The 18,452-nt window shown below is 57.6% G+C and overlaps 2 protein-coding genes across 7 annotated transcripts; both read right to left on the reverse strand.

The window, feature by feature from the left end:
- Positions 1–320: 320 nt before the first annotated feature.
- Positions 321–13,407, reverse strand: ABCG4 (ATP binding cassette subfamily G member 4). Of its 3 annotated transcripts, none has more exons than XM_065696925.1 (15): positions 12,971–13,407; positions 11,287–11,516; positions 9,048–9,165; positions 8,832–8,964; positions 8,546–8,596; positions 8,226–8,371; positions 7,792–7,915; positions 7,432–7,546; positions 7,045–7,184; positions 6,724–6,822; positions 6,359–6,527; positions 5,708–5,808; positions 5,356–5,514; positions 5,092–5,210; positions 321–5,000 (listed from the first exon to the last, which is right to left on the reverse strand). In XM_065696925.1, exons 2-15 carry the CDS (start codon positions 11,513–11,515, stop codon positions 4,775–4,777), a joined length of 1,929 nt encoding a protein of 642 aa, XP_065552997.1. In that variant the 5' UTR covers position 11,516; positions 12,971–13,407; the 3' UTR covers positions 321–4,774. The 3 variants fall into 3 exon arrangements, with proteins under 3 accessions (XP_065552997.1, XP_065552994.1, XP_065552995.1); XM_065696922.1 differs by having other exon boundaries at positions 11,287–11,519; positions 12,971–13,406; XM_065696923.1 differs by lacking the exon at positions 12,971–13,407 and adding an exon at positions 12,245–12,326 and having other exon boundaries at positions 11,287–11,519.
- Positions 13,408–13,953: 546 nt separating this feature from the next.
- Positions 13,954–18,338, reverse strand: LOC136022971 (CUB and sushi domain-containing protein 2-like). 4 transcript variants are annotated; one of them, XM_065696928.1, is made up of 5 exons: positions 18,181–18,338; positions 16,749–16,883; positions 16,347–16,514; positions 16,009–16,172; positions 13,954–15,912 (listed from the first exon to the last, which is right to left on the reverse strand). In XM_065696928.1, the coding sequence occupies exons 1-5, from the start codon at positions 18,236–18,238 to the stop codon at positions 15,676–15,678; spliced, it is 762 nt and encodes a 253-aa protein (XP_065553000.1). In that variant the 5' UTR covers positions 18,239–18,338; the 3' UTR covers positions 13,954–15,675. The 4 variants fall into 4 exon arrangements, with proteins under 4 accessions (XP_065553000.1, XP_065553002.1, XP_065553003.1 ...); XM_065696930.1 differs by having other exon boundaries at positions 16,039–16,242; XM_065696931.1 differs by having other exon boundaries at positions 16,009–16,242.
- Positions 18,339–18,452: the final 114 nt, after the last annotated feature.

Here is an 18,452-nt window from a genome sequence, read left to right on the forward strand (position 1 = left end):
TTGGTCCCTGGGTGCTGGCTTGGGAAGTGCTGGCCAGCCCAGCCATAGGCAGTGCTGAACCAGGGGCAGTGGGGCCCTGGATAACCCCAGAGGTCTGCACATAGACCGCATGGACAGAGATGCCCCTGCACACACTCTGTGCCCATCCCCATCAATGTGTGCTATCCCCCAGTACCCCTTTCCACATGCCGCTGCAGGGACACCCATTGGTGTACCCCCATGCACACACATCTCCCCTCTCATGCATGTCCCCTGGCCGCTCAGGGAGGGGAGGCACCCAGGCAGTACACTATAAATATAAGTTTTATTGATGTGTGAAATCCAACACGTACAGCTGGCATCTCAGGAACACTGAAATAAGCCGCAACATCTCTGCCTGCTCAACAGCTCCTGGGGACCCCTGGACACTGGCGACTACCAGCAGCAAGCTGAGACCTGCGGGGCACTTACCTGCACATATGGCACAGCCCAGAGAGCTGGCAGGGCCCTGCCAGCAGCCCCATGCTTCCCATAGAGCCCAAGAGCTCACCTGCACCCTGCCTGGTTCCTGCCAGGCTGCAGCTCTAGGCAGCAGTGCCCTGGTCCTGCTTCGCAGCCTCCTCCCAGCAATGCAGAAGAACCCAAGCAGATGCCTCACGGGACTGCCACAGCAGAGCTACAGCTGCAAGAGCAGGATCCCTCCACCTTTGATGTGTTATTTGCATCATGTTTTGGCAAACAGTGCCAGGAAAAAAGCAGCTCGCTCCCGGTCGTGTGGAAACATGGATTTCAACACCTCTGCATGGTCCACGCCTGTTCTGTATCACACGTATACCCCACAGTACAACCTCCTCTGCACACATGGAAGCAGCAAAAGGCTGGAAAACCTCAGGGTCCAGTGTGGCAGGAATGCACTTGGAGATCCCAGGCAGCCACAGGCTGCTGGTGGCAGCAGGGACAAGACAAATGGTGTGTCCACACACGGGGGGAAGGAAACTCTGGTTTATTGCCTGATTTGAGAGAGGGGTGAATCCCTGGGAGAAGCCCCATCCCCTCCTTGGTCTATCCCAATCTTCCCTCCAGCAAACCCTAGTACCAGCCAGGTGATGATGCATTTGCTCTTCTTGTGTGTGTGACAAAGGTGGCCTGGACATGCATGGTGGTGAAGGCCATAGCCCTGCTTGCCTGCCTGCATTCACAGCACACATGAGGGAGAGGCAGTACCTGATAGAACCGTGCCTGTGGGCTGAAGGAGCCAGGCCAAGGGGCTGAAGCAGTTTTGGATGGGTTAAGGTTCAACTAGTGCTCCCAGGGGGCACCTGAACCACGTCTTCATCTATTCAAAGTGCATTGCAAGGGAAAGCAAGGGCAGGGAGGAAGAGGAGGTGTTGGGGAAGAAGCCTGCTCTCCTCCTTCACACTCCTCATGATTATCCAGACGCGTTCCCTGGTGGGATTCCCGCAGCCAGACGCACCCACAGCCCTGCTCCCATAAAGTGCATCCTCGCTGCTGCGTGCCAGGCCCAGCACATGGGTGCTCCCCACCCTGGCAGGAAGACCCAGTCTGGGCACCCCTGGCTCCACACCACAGAATGACCAGTGTTATTGCCAAGGGGTCCCTTTGCGTTTCTCTGTGCCTTCCGTCATCTGTGGGATTGCCCTCACTGAGAGGGAAGGGGCAATGGATGGCCCTGTTCAGGACACCTTTGCTCAGTTCACTCCTCCTGCACCGTTTGCCCTTGGGCACCATCAAGGCTGCCTTTGCCTGGGGCAGGATCTGCCAGACCCAGTCCCTCTCTGCCACTGCGTGCCCAGATCCCTCCCTCACTGCAGCCCCTTTATACCAACATATTCACTTGCCAGCCCTGCTGGGAGTGCTGGTGTCCTTCTTTAAGGTGCCTCAGGTTTCCTGCTGCCATGGCCCTGGGGATGAGCACCCCTGCTCAGCTTGGGGACACATCCATCCTCCATCTCCAGGCTTGCCCTGGTCCTCTGCCCTGCAGTGGCCCCATACCTAAGTCAGCAACTCACGCACTCACCAGCACAGGAGGCCTGGGCTGTGCTGAACTGTCCTGGGGATCCTGGTGGTGCTGCCAACTGCCCCATCCTGGACAGGTTGGTCCGAGCAGCCACCTGCGGAGGTACCTGCTCCGGCAGTCTTCCTCTGGCCATGCCAAGGTCAGGCAGCCTGTCCCATAGGGCTTCTCTGCAAGCAGCACAAGCTGGCCAGCAGAGGCTTCTGCTGCAGCATTCCTGTGCCTTGGGGGACATGGGCAGTGGCAATCACAGGTGCCTTCTGGTAGCTCCCTCTGTTCCACACCTGGGCCACACAGGGGTGCCCCAGCAGGACTCAGTGCTGGGAATGGCAATGCCTCCAGTGTGCAGGAAGCTGTGCAAAACGACATCACTGGCACCTCCTACCACCTTGGTATCCACCAGGGAAAACCCTCAGCCCAGCAGTGCACGCTCTGCACAGGGCAAGGCTGAACTAGCCACAGCCCAAGAGCAGGACAGAAGTGAGGCATCAGTCCCATCAGCCCCAAGGACAGTGAGATGGAGGAGGGTGACAGCTCACAGCTCCCCCTGGCCCCCTGCCCATCCATCCACCTCGTGACAGAGCACACACAAGGACCATTCCCCACTCGACCCTGTGGCTGCAGCTGGCAGCATCATGCCAAGGAGACTTCAGCCCCCAAGCTGGCATGACTCCATTGCAGGGCATGGCACATTGCTGGCGGTGAAGGAAGAGTGGAGGGGAATTCTGTGAGGGACAGCAGAAAGTCACACAAAAGCCCCCGGGGGAAACCCCAATGCTCAGCATGAAAAGGGAATAGGGGCATGTCCTGCTTCTGAAGCCTCTGTGCAGGAGAGCCCCATGGATACAAGCTCCTTGCAGCAGTACTATCCAGGCAGGGGAAACACGACCTTGCTGAGTGCCAGCATCATCCGCCATGTGTCTGCCATCCACCTGCAGGCCAGCCAGACCCTGCTGTGTGGAGCAGTCCCAACACGAGACAGTTAAAGCAAAGCACAGTCTCAACGATTTTGCTGAAATCTGGCATTTGCCCTGCAATTCCCTGCTGCTCTGTGAGTGCCAGCAGCATCACCTCAGAGATTCCTACACTGGAATCAGGGCCCAGCACGCCAGGACGGGGCAGAGCTGCTTTCCCCATCTCCATGCTCACAGTGCGATCCCATGTGCATGGGTGACCAGTGCAGCCTTGTGACACCAGTGCCAGCGACGCTAGTTCCAGAACACCCACAGGGACAGGCCAGTGCTATGCAGCTAAGCAGCGTGCTGTGTTCCTGGCACAGCAGCATGTGCTGATGCCCCACCAGCTCCAGTCTCAGCTCTGTTCCTTTCGTGAGCCAGCCAGGTGCCAAAATGCCTTCCATCCTCAAGGAGTGTGGAGAAGCAGGTGACTTTGGAGGAGCCACTTGCCAAAAGGGACCTTTTCTTGATACAGTCACAAAGTGCAAAGCCCTTCCCAGTGTTAGGGCTGCCCAGTGCAAAATACTGCTGGGGGATCTCACCTGCTTTCCAGTTCTGGCACTGTGGGACCTCCTCCTGCACAGTGTTACCGTGGGAGCATTGCACTGTGATGAGACTGGGTGTCCCTGGGGATGGATGGCATCCCCTCCTTGCACAGCTGATGTTGCTCATCCTCCTTGGTCTGCTGAGACAGCCACAGTTGTGCTGGGGGAAGAGGGGTGACGAATGAGATGGTGCAAGGGAAGGGTTCAGGGCCAGCTCTTCATCAGTAGAGGCGCCGGTGATAGCATGGCTGAGCCCAGCCCTACTTTTCAGCCACCATGCATTAGTAGGGTATGGGAACCTAAATCTTCCCTGCTTCATGTAAGCGCTTGGAGGGACCAGTCACTTCTCTCCACGTTCGCTGATTCTGTCCTTTTGGCTGAGACCCCAAAGACAACAGGGAATGAATATGAGACACCCAAAGGTAAGAGAATACTGTTCCATTCCCAGACCCTGCCATATCCCCAGGTTTGAAGATCCTATCTCTGAGAATAGCATCCGAGCAGAAGTCTGAGCGGAGCCCCAGGTCCTTCCTTTGCCTGCTGGATCCCTTTCCCTTCCATGCAGAATGGGAAGCAGTTGGTTTAAAAAAAAAAAAAAAAAAAAAAGAGGGAAAGAAAACAAAAAATAAAAAAAACCCCAAACCCAAACATAACAAATAAACAAAAACCAGGGAGGATTTATGCAGAAAGAAAAAAGAGGATGCAGTAATTTCTGTGGCTATGGTGACAGGAAGCACTCAAGCCTTGTGCAATTTGGCCTATTGCATCTTTGGGCTCTTCTTAGCACTGACACACATTCTGCTGCCTAGGGCAAGCAACAGGGCTGTGGGCTGCACTGTGGATCCATGCTGTGGGTGTCTCCTCCTGCCTTCAGCCCCAGGACGTCACTCTCCTCTTGGCCTTGCTCAGCAGACAGCCGCCTCCATGGGACCATCCCCAGAGTCCTGGTGTGTTGGGTGGAAATGGGCAGTGCCAGGCAGGGGTGACAAGAGGGGACCCAAGCTCCGTGGGGTTGGGCAGTCCTGGGGGACAGAGTGGCATGTGCCAGGGCTGTACAAAACGTTTGCAATGAAGAGTGCATGGAAAGGTTAAAACAGTTCCGAGATGTCTCAAAACCCTTCTCGACTGAGCCAGGCCTGGCTGGCACCTACCAATGCCTCCGCTGTGGTCCGTGACCTGCTAGGAGTGCTGTGTCCATCTGCAGAATGTCTCTTAGAGCAGGCCAGGCCTGGGAACGGCACTGGGGCCCCATGGCCCCTTTATCTCTCTGATTTGACTTTGTACCTGAGGACCAGGTAAGCCAAGAGCCGCAGGATGACGAAGAAGATGCCCAGGATGAGGAAGTCCAGGTAGAGCTTGGCCTCTTCCACATCCAGCTCCTGCAGGATCTTGATGGGTTTTTGGAAAGGACAGAAGTCCTCGAGGCATTCCAGGTCCTCACGCTCCATGGCATAGATGGTGAGAATGACGCCCTCAAAGCCGTACCTAAGGCACAGCACACCATGAGCATCACTGCATGTCTCAGGCAGCCCCATTCTTTCCCCAGCCTATGGGAGCCCAGGGCATGGAGTCCTACCTGACATAGGAGACATAGGAGCTCCACTGCAGGTAGGTGGGGATGGTCTTGAAGCTAACAAAGAAGCCAGAGAAGAGCAGGACAGGGATGGCAGTGACAGGTCCCACAAAGGTAGCCACCTGGGGAGCAGAGACCATTGTCATGTCCCTGTCCACAGGCACTCACATCTATGGGCAACACTTCTCTCCATCTCTCCTTGTCATGGGACCCCTGCAGCTTCCCTCCCATCTCCACGTAATAGGCAAAGCCAGGGCCCCATCTGACCTGCAGAGAAGTAGAAGCAGCTCCAATGAGAAGCCCAAGGGACTGGGCCACCAGGGCCGTGGCGGTGGCCAGGGCAGAGAAGAGGAGGAAGCGTGTGGCTTCAGGTGGCTGGCCCGTCATCCAGTACACGATACTGCAGTATGCAATGGGGCAGATGATCTGGAGAGGGGCAAGCAAAGAGAGCACTGTGCTGGACCCATGGACATCTTCACCCCACAGACCCTTCCTAGAGGATGGAGGGATGCAGGGACCCCTCAAAGGCCAGCCGAGGGAATTGTGTAGCTGGGCAATTGGCTGTGCCATGCAGGCACATCAGCACTGGGGCCACACTTTAGCCCAGCTGAAAGCTCACCTGGAAGGGCACATCTGCCATGGTCTTTGCCAGGTAATAGGCTTTCAGGCTGTACCAGTAATTCAAGTGCTCTCTCAGGAATACAGTCATCTCCTGGGGGACTGCATGAAAAGAGTTAGCAGTCAGCAGTGCCCTGGCCTGGGCTGCTCCAGCCCCTGCTCCCTCTTGCCCTGGTGCAGGCAGATGTGATGCTGTCCCAGCACAGAGCACCAGGAAGCCTCCTGCCTGCACCATTTGTGTGTGATCAAATCTTCACCAGGGAACAAAGTCAGTGACCAACATGGGAACTTTCTGCACAGAAAAGTCAGCTTAGATGGGTCTTTTTTAGGCAAACCTTTTGAGGAAGTGGAAAAGGGGTGAAGCAGCTGAAAATGCAGCTCTACAGACACTTTCTCGGAAAAAAAAACCCAGAGCATTAAAAATCCCAGCATTCTGCTTCAAGCCAGCATTATAGCCAAGCATTACACAAAGAGCAAAACTGCAATATACCCAAATAGTAGTAGAATGTTTTTCCTCTTGTCTCTTATTTCCCCCCTTTTCCCCAGTTCATCTGGCTCCACCACACACCACCCAGCAGACACACTGCTGGTTCACCCCCTCTGACACTGGGCTGGAAGCAGGGAATAGGTGTTGGGGGAAGGAATTGCTTACAGGTGAGGATGGTGGGCATCAGTGCAGCAAACATGAGGAAGAGCATGGAGAAGAAGAGGAAGCCGGTGTTGTTGAAGACTTTGCCAGCGTCGTTGCCGATGTGCAGGTAGAGCAGTCCAATGAGCACCCCGATGCAGATGTGGGACATGAACCGCAGGTGGGTCAGCACCTGCAGGCACAGAAGGAACAGGGGCTCAATGTGGCAGTGCTGCATCCCATGAGCATCCCAGCGGATCAGGGGACAGCCTGCCTGCTCCTCAAGGGTGAGTCCCACTCCAGCCCCCATTCAACTCCTGTTTCTGCCTGTCCACAGCAACTGAGAGGCCCCATCCCCTCAGCTCTGGCCCAGCCTCCCCTGTCCTCACCGTGTCTCTTAGGATGCAGATAAAGGTTCTCTTGAAGAGGATGCAGAACTGAGTTGAAGTGCTGGTGGCAAACGTGTGGCTCTCAATGTGGTCCACGTCCTGCAAGACAATAGGCAAGTCAGGGACGTGGGTCAAGCTCACAACATGCGCTCCCTGTGAGAGAGCAGGTACAGCAGCAAGCACGTTGCTGTTGCCCAAGACAAATGGAAGCTGGTTGAACATCTCTGCACTGTGGGCAGAGGAGACTGAGTGTCCCTGGGTGGGCACCCTGTTACCTGCTGCTCCCTATCACCAGAGGAGGGTCCTCTCATCCCCACTCACCGTCACACAGTGCGCTGGGCATGACGGATCTGCTCTGTCAGGGCTGCTCTTCTTCTCAGCCATGGTGCACATGCCATTCTGGACAGCTCGGAACAGGACAGGGTTGAGGTCCCCATATTCTCCTGAAGCCACCTCAATAACTGTGGAGGGGGACAGGATCCATGAGAGGTGCTGAGCCAGCCTTGCCATCACTATCCCCCATGGGGCAGAGGCTGGGGTCCGAGCACAAACCCCATCCTGGGATGCTGCACCACAGAGCAGCACTGCCCAGCCAGTGCATAAAGGGAAGGGTGCAGGCAGCCCCGCTCCCTGGGGCTTGGGGACTGGGTTTGGACCTTGCCACCCTCTTCTCCCCACCACGGCCCCAGTTGTGGTAGGGGCACTCACTGAAGTCAGCAGGGTTGTGGTATGTGGGGCAGTGAAGGCCAAGACCCTTCAGGTAGGGGATGAGGTTGGTCACAATGCCTTTGAAGATGCACTGGCCCTGGCTCAGGATGTAGAGCTGGAAGAAAAAGCCAGGGTATGGGAAGTGCAGAACAAACAGGGCCACTGTTGCCTGCTCCTACCCACCTCCCTGCCCTAGGCGACACAGGGCAACCTTGCCAGACGTCGGCCAGCAAGGCTGTGTGCCACACAAGTCCCAGGTCAAACGCCTCCAGCCCATCCCTCCCATGGCGTCTCTGCTGGGTCTGGAGCCAGAGGGACCCTGCCCCGCTGAAGAATCCTGTGTCCAAGCCCAGCCCAAACCTTGTCGAACATCTCAAAGAGCTTGGCGCTGGGCTGGTGGATGGTGCAGATGATGGTGCGCCCACCCTGAGCCAGGGACCGCATCAGGGAAACCACCTGGAAGCAGGAGGCACTGTCCAGACCGCTGTGGCCAAGCAGGATAGGGTGAAGGAGAAAGAGACAGCAGAGAGAGAAGAGGAAAGTTGAGAGAGGGAGAAGTACATCCTAAAGATGCCCTTGCTTGTTTGTGGGCATCCTCTTTTCAGATTGATAGAAAAGAGCATCCCTTTGCAGCCATAGCTCTTCCATGCCTGAGCCCTCTTGAGGCTCAGTCAGGCACAGTCACATCCCACCCTCAGGTCTTGCAGCCCTTCTGTGCTTGAAGTGTGTCCCCCCCGGCCGCCCCCCAGCAGGAGAAGCCCAGCTTGGGCAGGCAGTGCTGGGCAGCCCCTCACCTTGTGGGCTCATCGAAGAACATGACCGGAGGGTTGTTCACCAGCTCCAGGGCGATGGCCAGGCGCTTGCGCTGCCCTCCCGACAGCGAGCTGGTGCGGGTGTAGGAGCACTCCAGCAGCCCCAGAGCCGTCAGGATCTCATTCACCTGTGAGACAGCCTCATTCACCATGGGCTGCTATGGGCCCTCACCCCACCCCTGCCACCTCCCTTCAAACTCCGTTATTGAGAGCCACTCAGCATACCCTGGTTACCTCAGGGTCCTTCCTCTCCATCTTGGGGAGAGATGAAGGGTCCTGGACGTACCTTCCTCTGCACTTACCAGCTCCTTCTTCACCTCCTGCTTCTCACTCAGCTTGAGGTTAGCAGAGACCTGTGGGGAGAGGATGGGCAGGGGGACACAACTGTCACATGTAGGGAATGGAACCGACTGCACCATAGCTCAAGGGCTGGGAGCAGTGGCTCAGGATGAAGAGAGCAACAACAGCAGGATTTTTCCCCCATGTCCCAGAGCCCTTGGAAATGCCTGATGTCAGCATGGGCTCAGTGCCTGAGGACACAGGACGCCCACAGAGCCCAGCAGGCTCCCTGGCTTCTGCGTTGCTCACCATCATAGCCTCCAGAACAGTGAGGTGTGGCAGGAGCATGTCATCCTGCATGATGTAGCAGGACATCTTGCGGAAGGTGCGCAGGTCCCGGGGCCGGCCATTCACCAGGATCTGGCCCTTCATCCCCGTCTCCCTGCAGGAAAGAGGAGTCGGGGGAATGCAGCACAGAGCCCCCGGCCCTGCACTCCCCGACCCATGGGCTTCCCCCAGCCTCACCTGTACCCAGCCAGGATGTTCATGAGCGTGGACTTCCCAGCACCTGAGGGGCCCATGATCCCGATGAGCTCCCGCTGGCAGAACTTCCCTGACAGACATTTGAGCAGTGTCTTGTACCCTGCAGGGAGAGAGCAGCATGGGTTTGGCTTTCCGAACTGTGTCCATCACCATCCCCAGGGCTACAGCCAAAGCAGCTGTCATGTCCAGCATGATCCCTGACCCTGGTCCTTGGCTGACCCCACTGATTTCCGGCACCAAAGGGGCACATGCCCTGGATCCCAGCAAAGGCGAGAGAAATCCCTGGGTCAGGGCACATAGATGCCGAGGAAGATTACCAGGGTGCGACATTGATCCTGGGCATGTTTTCAGATCCTTGTCCATAGGGATGGCAAAGATGGGCAATGAGAAACAGGGTAGCATGGGGCAGGCAGAGTCCCCAAGCCTGCTGGATGCCTGGCTGTTGCCTTCATTGGCATTCATGCTGAGGCTCCCAGCAGCAGCCACTGCTAATCAGACCTGGAATTATCTCTGCTTTAAATGCAGCCGATTAGCATTTTCTGGCAGAAGGAACACGATGTGTTGGGAGCAGGGAACAGGCACAGCCTCAGGCTCTCAGGAGCTGTCCCTAAAACACAGCCCTGGCAGGACAGCAATGGTATTGCAGGGTGCTAGGACCATGCTGAACCACGGACCAGCTCAGAGCATCTCCTCGCTCAAAATACACCCCTCCTACATCCCATGGTGGCAGCTGGTGTCCAGTGAGAGCAACACATTCATCCCCAGCCCACCGGCTGGGGCAAGCCCATACAGGTACAGGTCATAGTCCTAGTACCACACTAGGGGGGAAGCCGTTCTGGCTTGTCCATCCCCAGGACAGGGGGTCCAGCGCCACAAACTCCTGGTTCCTCCTCTGCACCCCTCGGAGTCAGAGGGGCAGCAAGGGTGAGGAGAGGAGGGCAGGGGGCTGTACATGCCCACAGCAGAGCAAGCATGGCCGGCAGCACACAATCCCCCCCCATCGCATCCCGGCACCACGCACACAGCTCCGGCACCGCGCATGCTGCTCACGTCGGCGCCACTGCAGCTTGCGCAGCGGTTACTTGCGTTCATTGACTGCCAGTAACCTCCTGCTTCAGCAGAGCGGGAGCCTGGATGGATTCTGGGGGCTGTGGACAAAGGCACCGGGAGCTCCCCCCGCCAGCTCCCCCACCTGGCCTCGGGGGAGAGACCCTCCCATTGCCATCCCCAGATCCCAGCACCCACTGGGATGCTCCTCTCTGGTCCAGCTGCTTGAGCCTTTCCTCCTGTGTCCCTGCAGGGCACTGGCTCACTGGCAAGCAGTGGGTCTGAGGACTCCTGGGTGCTACAGCACACTCTGCCCTAGGGAACCCAAGTTATGCCATGGCTCCCCTTGGGATGTTTCCTCAGCATCCCAAATGGGCAAATCTCATCCTGAGGATATTCAGAATGCCCCCACTGTCTTTCAGTGCCTCAGTTTCTCCCGCTGCAGAGCCTAGGGAACAGTACAGGGGATGAAGCCTCAATCCAGTGCTCCTGGCTGGCAGAGCACCCTGCTCTGTGCCCTCAGTCTGCTCATCCCAGACCCCGGCTCATCCCTGCCTGCCTTCGGCTTCTGCAGATCAGCTCCCCCTCCATCTCATGGGGCTGCCTGATTGGCATCCCATTAACTGAGAAAGCTAATTAAAGCAGACTACCACCCACCAGCCGCCATCTGCCTCCCCTCTCCCCTCCCTGAGCTCTCGGCCAGAGCTGTACACAGGAAAGAGGACCATGGTCTCAGCTGCACAGGGAGGAAATCCCCTGCAAACCACACAGATTCTCCTTGCCAAGCTCTAAGCTGTGGCACGCTTTGGGGTCTCCTGCTATTGGCACGTCACACACAGCCATCATACCCCAAACAACAGCCCTGGGGAAACGCATCCATCCTGGCTGCCCCTGAGCCTGGAAATCTGCCCCATCTCCCCCACGCAGCCCTGGGTAGAGGATTCCCTGGTGAGAGACCTCTTTCAGATGCAATCTGATTTCCCTGAGCATTGCACAGCAGAGGTGCACAGAAACTGCTGTGGGACACGAGCCTGCCCTCCACCCATGGGTGCCCAGCAAGGACAGCCAGTCCACAGTCTAGCACTCAGACAGACCCCAGGGCCGGACACCCAGCCAGGGGTGCGGTAACCCTGCAGGTCCCCTCCGCTGCCCTTCCCCAGCCGGCAGTTCCTACCTCTCTTCCTCCACCAGGAGCCTTCCCGCACCGAGTAGGACAGGTCAATGAATTCGATGTTGACGGCTGAGCGCTTCGGGAGGTGAGAAAACCTCTGGGCCTCTGTGATGTGGTTCTCAACCTTCTTCAAGTGGGTGGTGAGGAGTGGAGCATCGGCAGGGCTGGCGTGGCACACCGTGTCCTCCAGGGCAATGGAGACACACGCGGGATCCATACCCTTCTCTGCCATCCTGCTGTTGGAGATGCACAGGGACTGACTCACTGTGAGTCCCTAAACCAGCCTACAACAAGTCCTTCTACATCCTTTCCTGCTGGCTCCCTATTCCCTATGATACACTGCCCAGCTCTAGCGTGGCACCTGCAGCTAGACAGAAGGATGGACGTGGCCAGAGAGCTGAACTTGTGCCTAGGGGCTTACAGCGAGGTGCTAAGTCAATAATTCATGCATCTCCTGTGGCTGGTCCAGCTCTGGCAGAAGAGCTAGCAGGCTGTTCAGCCCCACTGCTGCTGGGCTAGCTGCCCCATTCCTCTCCACCATGGTGGGCACAGGAGGTGGGATAACTGGTGTTCTGCCCTCAACACGAGATGCCCAGCAGTGCCTCAATGCCCCTAAGGGCTCCCCAGGAGCTGCCTGTGCCTGGCTCATTCAGGACTCAGGGGACATGGGTATGGAGTCCCAGGCAAGCAGGCTTTTCCAGCCAGCTTCTCAGACAAAGCACGGCATGCCTCATCCAGGTTCCTGAGGCAGGGCAAACCTGCCTTGATTAGACACTCAGCTGGAGTCCAGGATCCCCATGGGCTTGCTTGGACAGCCTTAATAGAACAGGAAGCGGACCTACTAGTGCCAGTCCTTCTCTGCTTCCCTTGGCTCATTTCACCTTCCTGGCCCTTACCAACACAGTCTCAGAGACCAGGCCAGTACTTAACTGGGGCCATTGCATGATGCTAATACACGCACCTGCCCAAACGTTCTCTTGCTGGGCAGTGTTATCTGCCTGCAGTCCTCCCCACAGCCGGCTGCAGCACGGCCAAGCTCCTTGCATCTCCGCTTGGCTTGCAGATTCCGCGGTGCTGGGAGGGATGTTAAACCAAGCAGAGTGTGGAACCCTCGAACCCCAGGTCCCACTGCAGCACCAGACTGGGGGAGGCTGGGGATGCCCACACCATCGGGAAAAGGAGCCTGAGCAGGCTGGGCCCGACACCCATGTCGCCTCCAAGGCTGGGGTCCTATCGCTTCGCTAACCTACATTGTGCTGAGAGCAGGCTGCAGGCAGCTCCCCGCTATAGCTGCAATGCACACACACAATTCCCTGGAAGGAGTTGAGCCGAGATCTTCCCAGCCCTCTCCCCGCTGCAGATAGATCCCTTTCAGGACTGGAAGGAAGCCCGCCCCAGCCCCGGGGAAGAAGAGGTGGAAGCGAGGGTCCCAGCGCTCAGCACCCGCTTGGCACCGCCGTGTCACGCAGCCCCAGGGTGCGGGCCAGCGGCAGCGGGGGGCTCGGAGCGGGAGAACGACACCGCAGGCACAAAGCGCCCTCGGGCTCACCTTGACTCCTTCGGCCGGGCGCACAAGGAACGCTAAATCCCGCAAGCCGCTCTCCGCGGCTTAGCCCATCCCCGGCACAGGATGCTCTGCCTTGCCCCCGGCTCCCCGGGCAGCGGAGCGGTGTCCCCGCAGGCTCACCTGCAGGCTGCGGGCGCGGGGCTCCTCTCCGCGGGGTCCGGCCGTGCCTCCTCCGCCGCAGCGCCCTCCGCCTCTCGCTCCTCCGCAGACAAAGGGGCGATGCCCGCGGCGGGGGCTGGGAGCGGCTCGGCGGCGGCTCCGCCGCTGCTCAGCGCTGACAGCCGGGCTGGGCGCTGTCCCCGCGGGTCTCCAGCCGGGATCCCCTCCCCATCCCTCCGCAGGGCTGGGCTGGGCGGCGGCCGGGCGGGCAGGGAGGGATGCAGGGAAGGAAGGGGTCCCTCCGACCCCCGCCCAGCAGCCGCTACCAGCACACCCGAGCGCGGCTGCTCGGCGATGCCCCTCTCCTCCCGCTTTGTCGCTGCCGCTGCCTGTCGGGGTGGCAGGATGGGCTGCCCAGGCAGGCAGCACTGCCAGGCAGCGAAAATCCTCTTAAAGGGACCGGCCCTATTTCCTTCCCCTGCAAGCTACCAGGCCGTGAGCATCCCTAGCGCACAAGCCTGGGGTTCACCAGCCCTGTCTCCATATGCATCCAGCACCTCTTCCCGCTGCCTGCTCCTGTTCGCATACGGGACAGAGCCCACGGCAGCTCCCTCCATTGCCACCTCAGCCCAAAACCTCTTGAGACAAACACCCCCCCCAAGTCCAGTCCTGCCCGGGACACTTCTGACACCGCTTAGCTGCTGTAGATCCACCCCAAGAGGGGCACAAGCTGGGTGAAACGGGGGCTGCAGCACAGAGCGCTGCCTGGGAAGCTCGCGCCAGGCATCAAGAGCCAGGGCTGGTGGCGATATACCTAGCCAAATAGGGCCTTGATAAAGGAATGCCCCTCCTCACGGTTTTACCCCCATCACACACTCCCTTCTGCATCTCTTCAAGCAGGACCTGCCATCCCCACCCTCGGCAGCACCACGCCTGGCTCCACACTCGCTGTTACTCACACCTCTCCCCCACCACAGCACTTAAACACGAGAGACATATGGAAATGAGCTGCACTAACAAGAGTATTAATTAAAAACCATCTGTTGAGCCAAGGAAAGCTTCCCCCCTCCCACAGCCAGCCTTGGACTGGGACAGAGCTTAGGACAGTGATTTGGCTCCTCGGCAGAGAAGATTCAGGGGCAGGACAGCCCACAGGCTGGGATTAGGGGGTGGCACAAGGAGGTAGTAATCAAGCCAAGCTCCATACAGAGGTCTTAAGTATCTCCTCACAGAGCAAAAGGCACGTTGGACCTATCCAGTTTGGTCTGTGTTCAGCACCATGACTTCCATCCCCAGGGCACTCACTATTAGCAGGTCCCTCTCTGCACAGTACCATAACAGTCCTGCTTCCCTGCAGGTGGACACAAGCAGGGGCTGGAAGTGAACCCCTCGATGTCAAAGCCCCTTCCTTCTCAACTGCTCAAGCCTGGTTTGGGAGCTACTGAGACCAAGCTGGTGGCCATGCAGCAGCCAGCAGCTGCTGCAGCATCCTTTTGTGAAGTTGTTTCAAAGGGGAAGGCCAGCAGGGATGGGAGTCCAGTGCCCATAGGACCTTCCTACTGTGACCTTAATCACAGTGGTGTGCCCATGGTTGCTCACATGTTCAGAACAGTATCAGTGGCAGAGGGAGCCTGTCCTGGCTCTGTCCTGTATGTCCAGGGCTCCAGTGACAGAGGAGGCAGCAGAATCTCTTTGCATGATGGGAAAACCTGTGTAATTTCCTGTAAACATACTTTTAATTACCCATGGTGGTGGTGCTGGTCCTTCAGCTCCCCTGGCAATCCCATCACATGTGTTCCAGACCACCTTTTCCTTCCCTGGGGGAATAAAGTACCTGGCTTTTCCATTGCTGCTTTGGAGAGAGCCAGGGTAGTTCCCAGGGAGCACAAGGCTGGAGCCGGATACCAGTGTTAGCATGAATGCAAGCCACTGAGCATGGCCCCAGTGAGGAGGGAATGACCAGTAAAAGGGAGAACAAAGAGTTTAGGGAAGGGATCCTGTTCATAAACCCACTCCTGAGAAGAGAGGTGGCAGAGCACAGGGTTACAACAGTGCCCATGATGGCTGCTCCTGCCAAAGGCCACATTGATAGCAGCAGTACACAGACTAACAGGCCCCATGGTAGGCAATGAGGGTCCACAGCCCAGCTCCATTCTCAGGTGTTGGAAGGAGACACTGGGGACCCATGCACCAGGTCTTTTTCTCCAGCTATAGGACCAAAGATGGTCCTGCTGTGCTCAGGACAGCCCCTTATACCTCCTTACCCATTTTACTTGCAGGGCATCAGCTTCCATGTGGCCCCAAACTGCTAAAAGTCCCTGGGGAAAGGGGTTCTCAGGGCAAGAGTGTAGACACTTTGAAGAAGCATGCCCTGAAGCCAGCATGTGGACCCCATGGCCATAGGAAAGGCTTTGTACCTGAGAGTTGAGACCTTTTCCTCACACAAGTAGCCAATTGTGGTCCCAGCACTCCCAGGGAGGCTGGAGGGCAGTTTGTCCCACTCTAACACTTGATTCCTCAGCAATGGGCGGTGCAGCACCGGCCAGGCTGCTCTGGCCTGAGAGCTCTGCCCATGGCATAGAGATAGTGAGCAGGCACATGTGCTCTCTCCCTCCTAAAGGGAATATGAACCTTCTCTAGGAAACAGCCAGGCAAATGGGGTTCAAGACAGCACCATTCCCAAGCCCAGCTGCAGGGAATGCATGCAGCTCCTCACTGCCTGCTGCTCATAGAGCATCCCCTGCCACTGGAGAGTCATGGGATGGGGCCAGGCAGGAAGGCAGTCCTACAAGAGAGTGAGTCCCGAACATCTCCTCTCCTCTTAGATGACAGCCTTGGAATGGATGGAGCTTAGGGTAGGAGAACAGCAATGGAGACATTGATGAAGTGAAGCAGATATCCAGGGTTGAAGCCTCCCTCCGCATGGGGCCAGCCCTGGGTGGCCCAACTCTATCCAGAGGAGGCTGTAAGGAGAGCAAAGGCAGCAGATTTTGAGCTGTTTGGCACCCCCCAGCTCTCACTGTCAACCCCTCCCACAAAACAGTGAGACAGGCCCTTACCAAAGGTGAGCAGCCGCTGTCAGGACTCACCACATGGGGCATAGCAGTCACACTCGCAGACATCGCAGCGCAAGAACCAGCGGGCCCAGCCCGAGTGCTTGGTGACACAGCCCGAGATCTTGATGCAGTCACGTTTGAGGAAGGCTCCCAGGTGGGCCTGGGTGCTGCAAGATGAAGAGCATCTCCCAGTGAGGTCTCTCTCACTGATCTCAATCCGACCTCGCAGGCAGATCCCTGCAAAAGCAGAGCCAGAGCCCATGACAGGCTGCCCACCAGCCCTACAGCTGGGAGAAAAGAGTCTGGAGACCTGCCTGCAGCCCTCACCCAGCAGTACTCACGGAGGCAGGTGGGCTTGGGGGTCCAGTGGCCATCGGACTGGCAGGCACTGGCTGGGTCCCCCAGCAGCAGGAACCCAGGTCTGCAGCTGTACCGCACCACGGAGCCGACCCACCAGTCATTGCCGTACACCACCGAGTGGAAATCCGCTTCGGGTCGCCCGCAGTTCACTGGGGACAGGGAGGTTGCCGAGGGCAGTGCAGCACCCCATTGGGCTAGCACCCTGTGCAGCCCAACAACATGCACCCACATAAGGCTGTGGGTGTTGTGCAGGATCTGCAGGTGCACCGGGACTGCTGGAGAAACTCCACATGTGAGTGGCACAAAACCTGGCCTCCCAAGCTGGCTGTGCCAAGCTCTGCAGCCACCCCCAATCCCCCCTGGTATCCGTGCTCTGGCTGTACCTCTGCAGAAGGACTTGTATCCCAGCCAGCAGCAGCTGCCATTCCCACACTGGCTCCTCTTCAGCTCCTTGTGCTTTCCCTTGCAGCCTCCCAAACAGATGGGTGCCGTGCCAGACCAGTAAGTGTCCAGGTGTCCTGGTGCCATAGGGAGCAAGGCAGAGCAGGGTTGAGGCCAGGGACCACCCTTTCTGCCAGCTCCCAGTCCTCAGGGACCTGCAGGGAGGTGGTATTAGCCCAGCAAAGGCTCATCTCGGCTCACACCCTGCTGTGATGAGGAGTGCATCCTCTAGCAGCACCCAGCTCTTGTGCAAACCAGCTCCCACTTCCCCTGTGCTCACCACAGGAGCATGACAAAGGTCTTGCTCGCTGCTGCAGAAGACCAGTCCAGACAGGTGCCAGCAGTGCTGGGCAGCCTGTAAACCCCTCTTCCCCAAACACCCTGTTACCTTCTGGGTCCTCACAGGAGACCAGCGTGGCCAGCACAGCGAGGAAGAGGAGACCCAGCCCCATAGCGCACACTCTGCCCTCCTCCCTTTATCCCTCAAATCAAAGGCCCCTCTCTGCTTCCCCAGGAGAAAGTGAACTTGGTTTCCATGCTGTAGGACAAGGGGAAAGGGAGGAGACATTCCCTTTAATGCCAATCCTCTCCCCATCAGATAATCTCTGGCAGATTACCCTCCCTGGATCCAGTGTTTAAAGGGACAACTCCTCCCAGTCACAATATCCTTGTCTTCACTCCCAACACCTAGCACTTGCATTGTGCAGGAGTGCTGTAGTCCAAGATAATGCAGGTGCAGCTGTAGCTTTGGCAACAGAGCCCTGAGGCCCGCATACTGGAAAGAGGGCCAAGCTGGAAGTGCTGCGAATGAAACCTGGCAGAAGGCCATTCTCTCAAGGTATCCTTAATCCAGCTCTGCCAGGTACCGGGGAGCAAGAGCTAGGCAGGGGCAGGAAAGGTTGGGCAAGACCCAGCCACATCACTTCAGCAGCACAGGAATGCTCTACCCAGAGTTAGCAACATCCTCCTGCACTGTGCGCTGTCAGGGCTGCTGGGACAGGCAGCTGCCTCCTACCCTGCCGCACCCTGAGCACAACGTGTCCAGCCCATGGCCCTAGCTATGTTCACACAGATCCAGCCCCAGGAAACTTTCCACACACCTTGCGGCAGGCAGCTCTGCCAGCTTCATCCCTGCTCCCTACTAGCAACTGCAGAGTATGCTGCCCCTCACTCAGAGCACAAGCCTAAGGGGCTGCTCTCATCACCCCATCCCAAGGGCACAGCCACAAATCACACCCAGTGTTTGTAAGTGGAAAGTGAGCAGATGGCCAAGGGTTTAGTATAAAGTGATTTCCTCCATTAACCTGAAATTCCATCAGCTTTTGCTTAACTGCTTGAGAAGAAGAGAGGGGAAAGTCAGCATTCAGCCCATACCAGCAGAGTGCTTCCCTGCCTTCATCTCAGCATACAGGGTGATGAGGGCCAGTATCATTTCCAGGGACACCAGCGCCACACTATCCTCATCCAATTCACTTGACGAAGGGCAAGCTGGCTCTGCTCACAAGCCCAGACATCGCAGACAGATGACATTTACACCCTGAAGGAGACAGCAAAAATCAAACCCATGTAGGCAACAAGAGTGCCAAAGCTAAACCTGGCCTTCCAGTGCCACCTCTGGGATGTAGAATAACACACTCTCCAAGGCA

The sequence above is a fragment of the Lathamus discolor genome, chromosome 17, assembly GCF_037157495.1.
Source record: "Lathamus discolor isolate bLatDis1 chromosome 17, bLatDis1.hap1, whole genome shotgun sequence".
Classification (NCBI taxonomy): domain Eukaryota; kingdom Metazoa; phylum Chordata; class Aves; order Psittaciformes; family Psittacidae; genus Lathamus; species Lathamus discolor.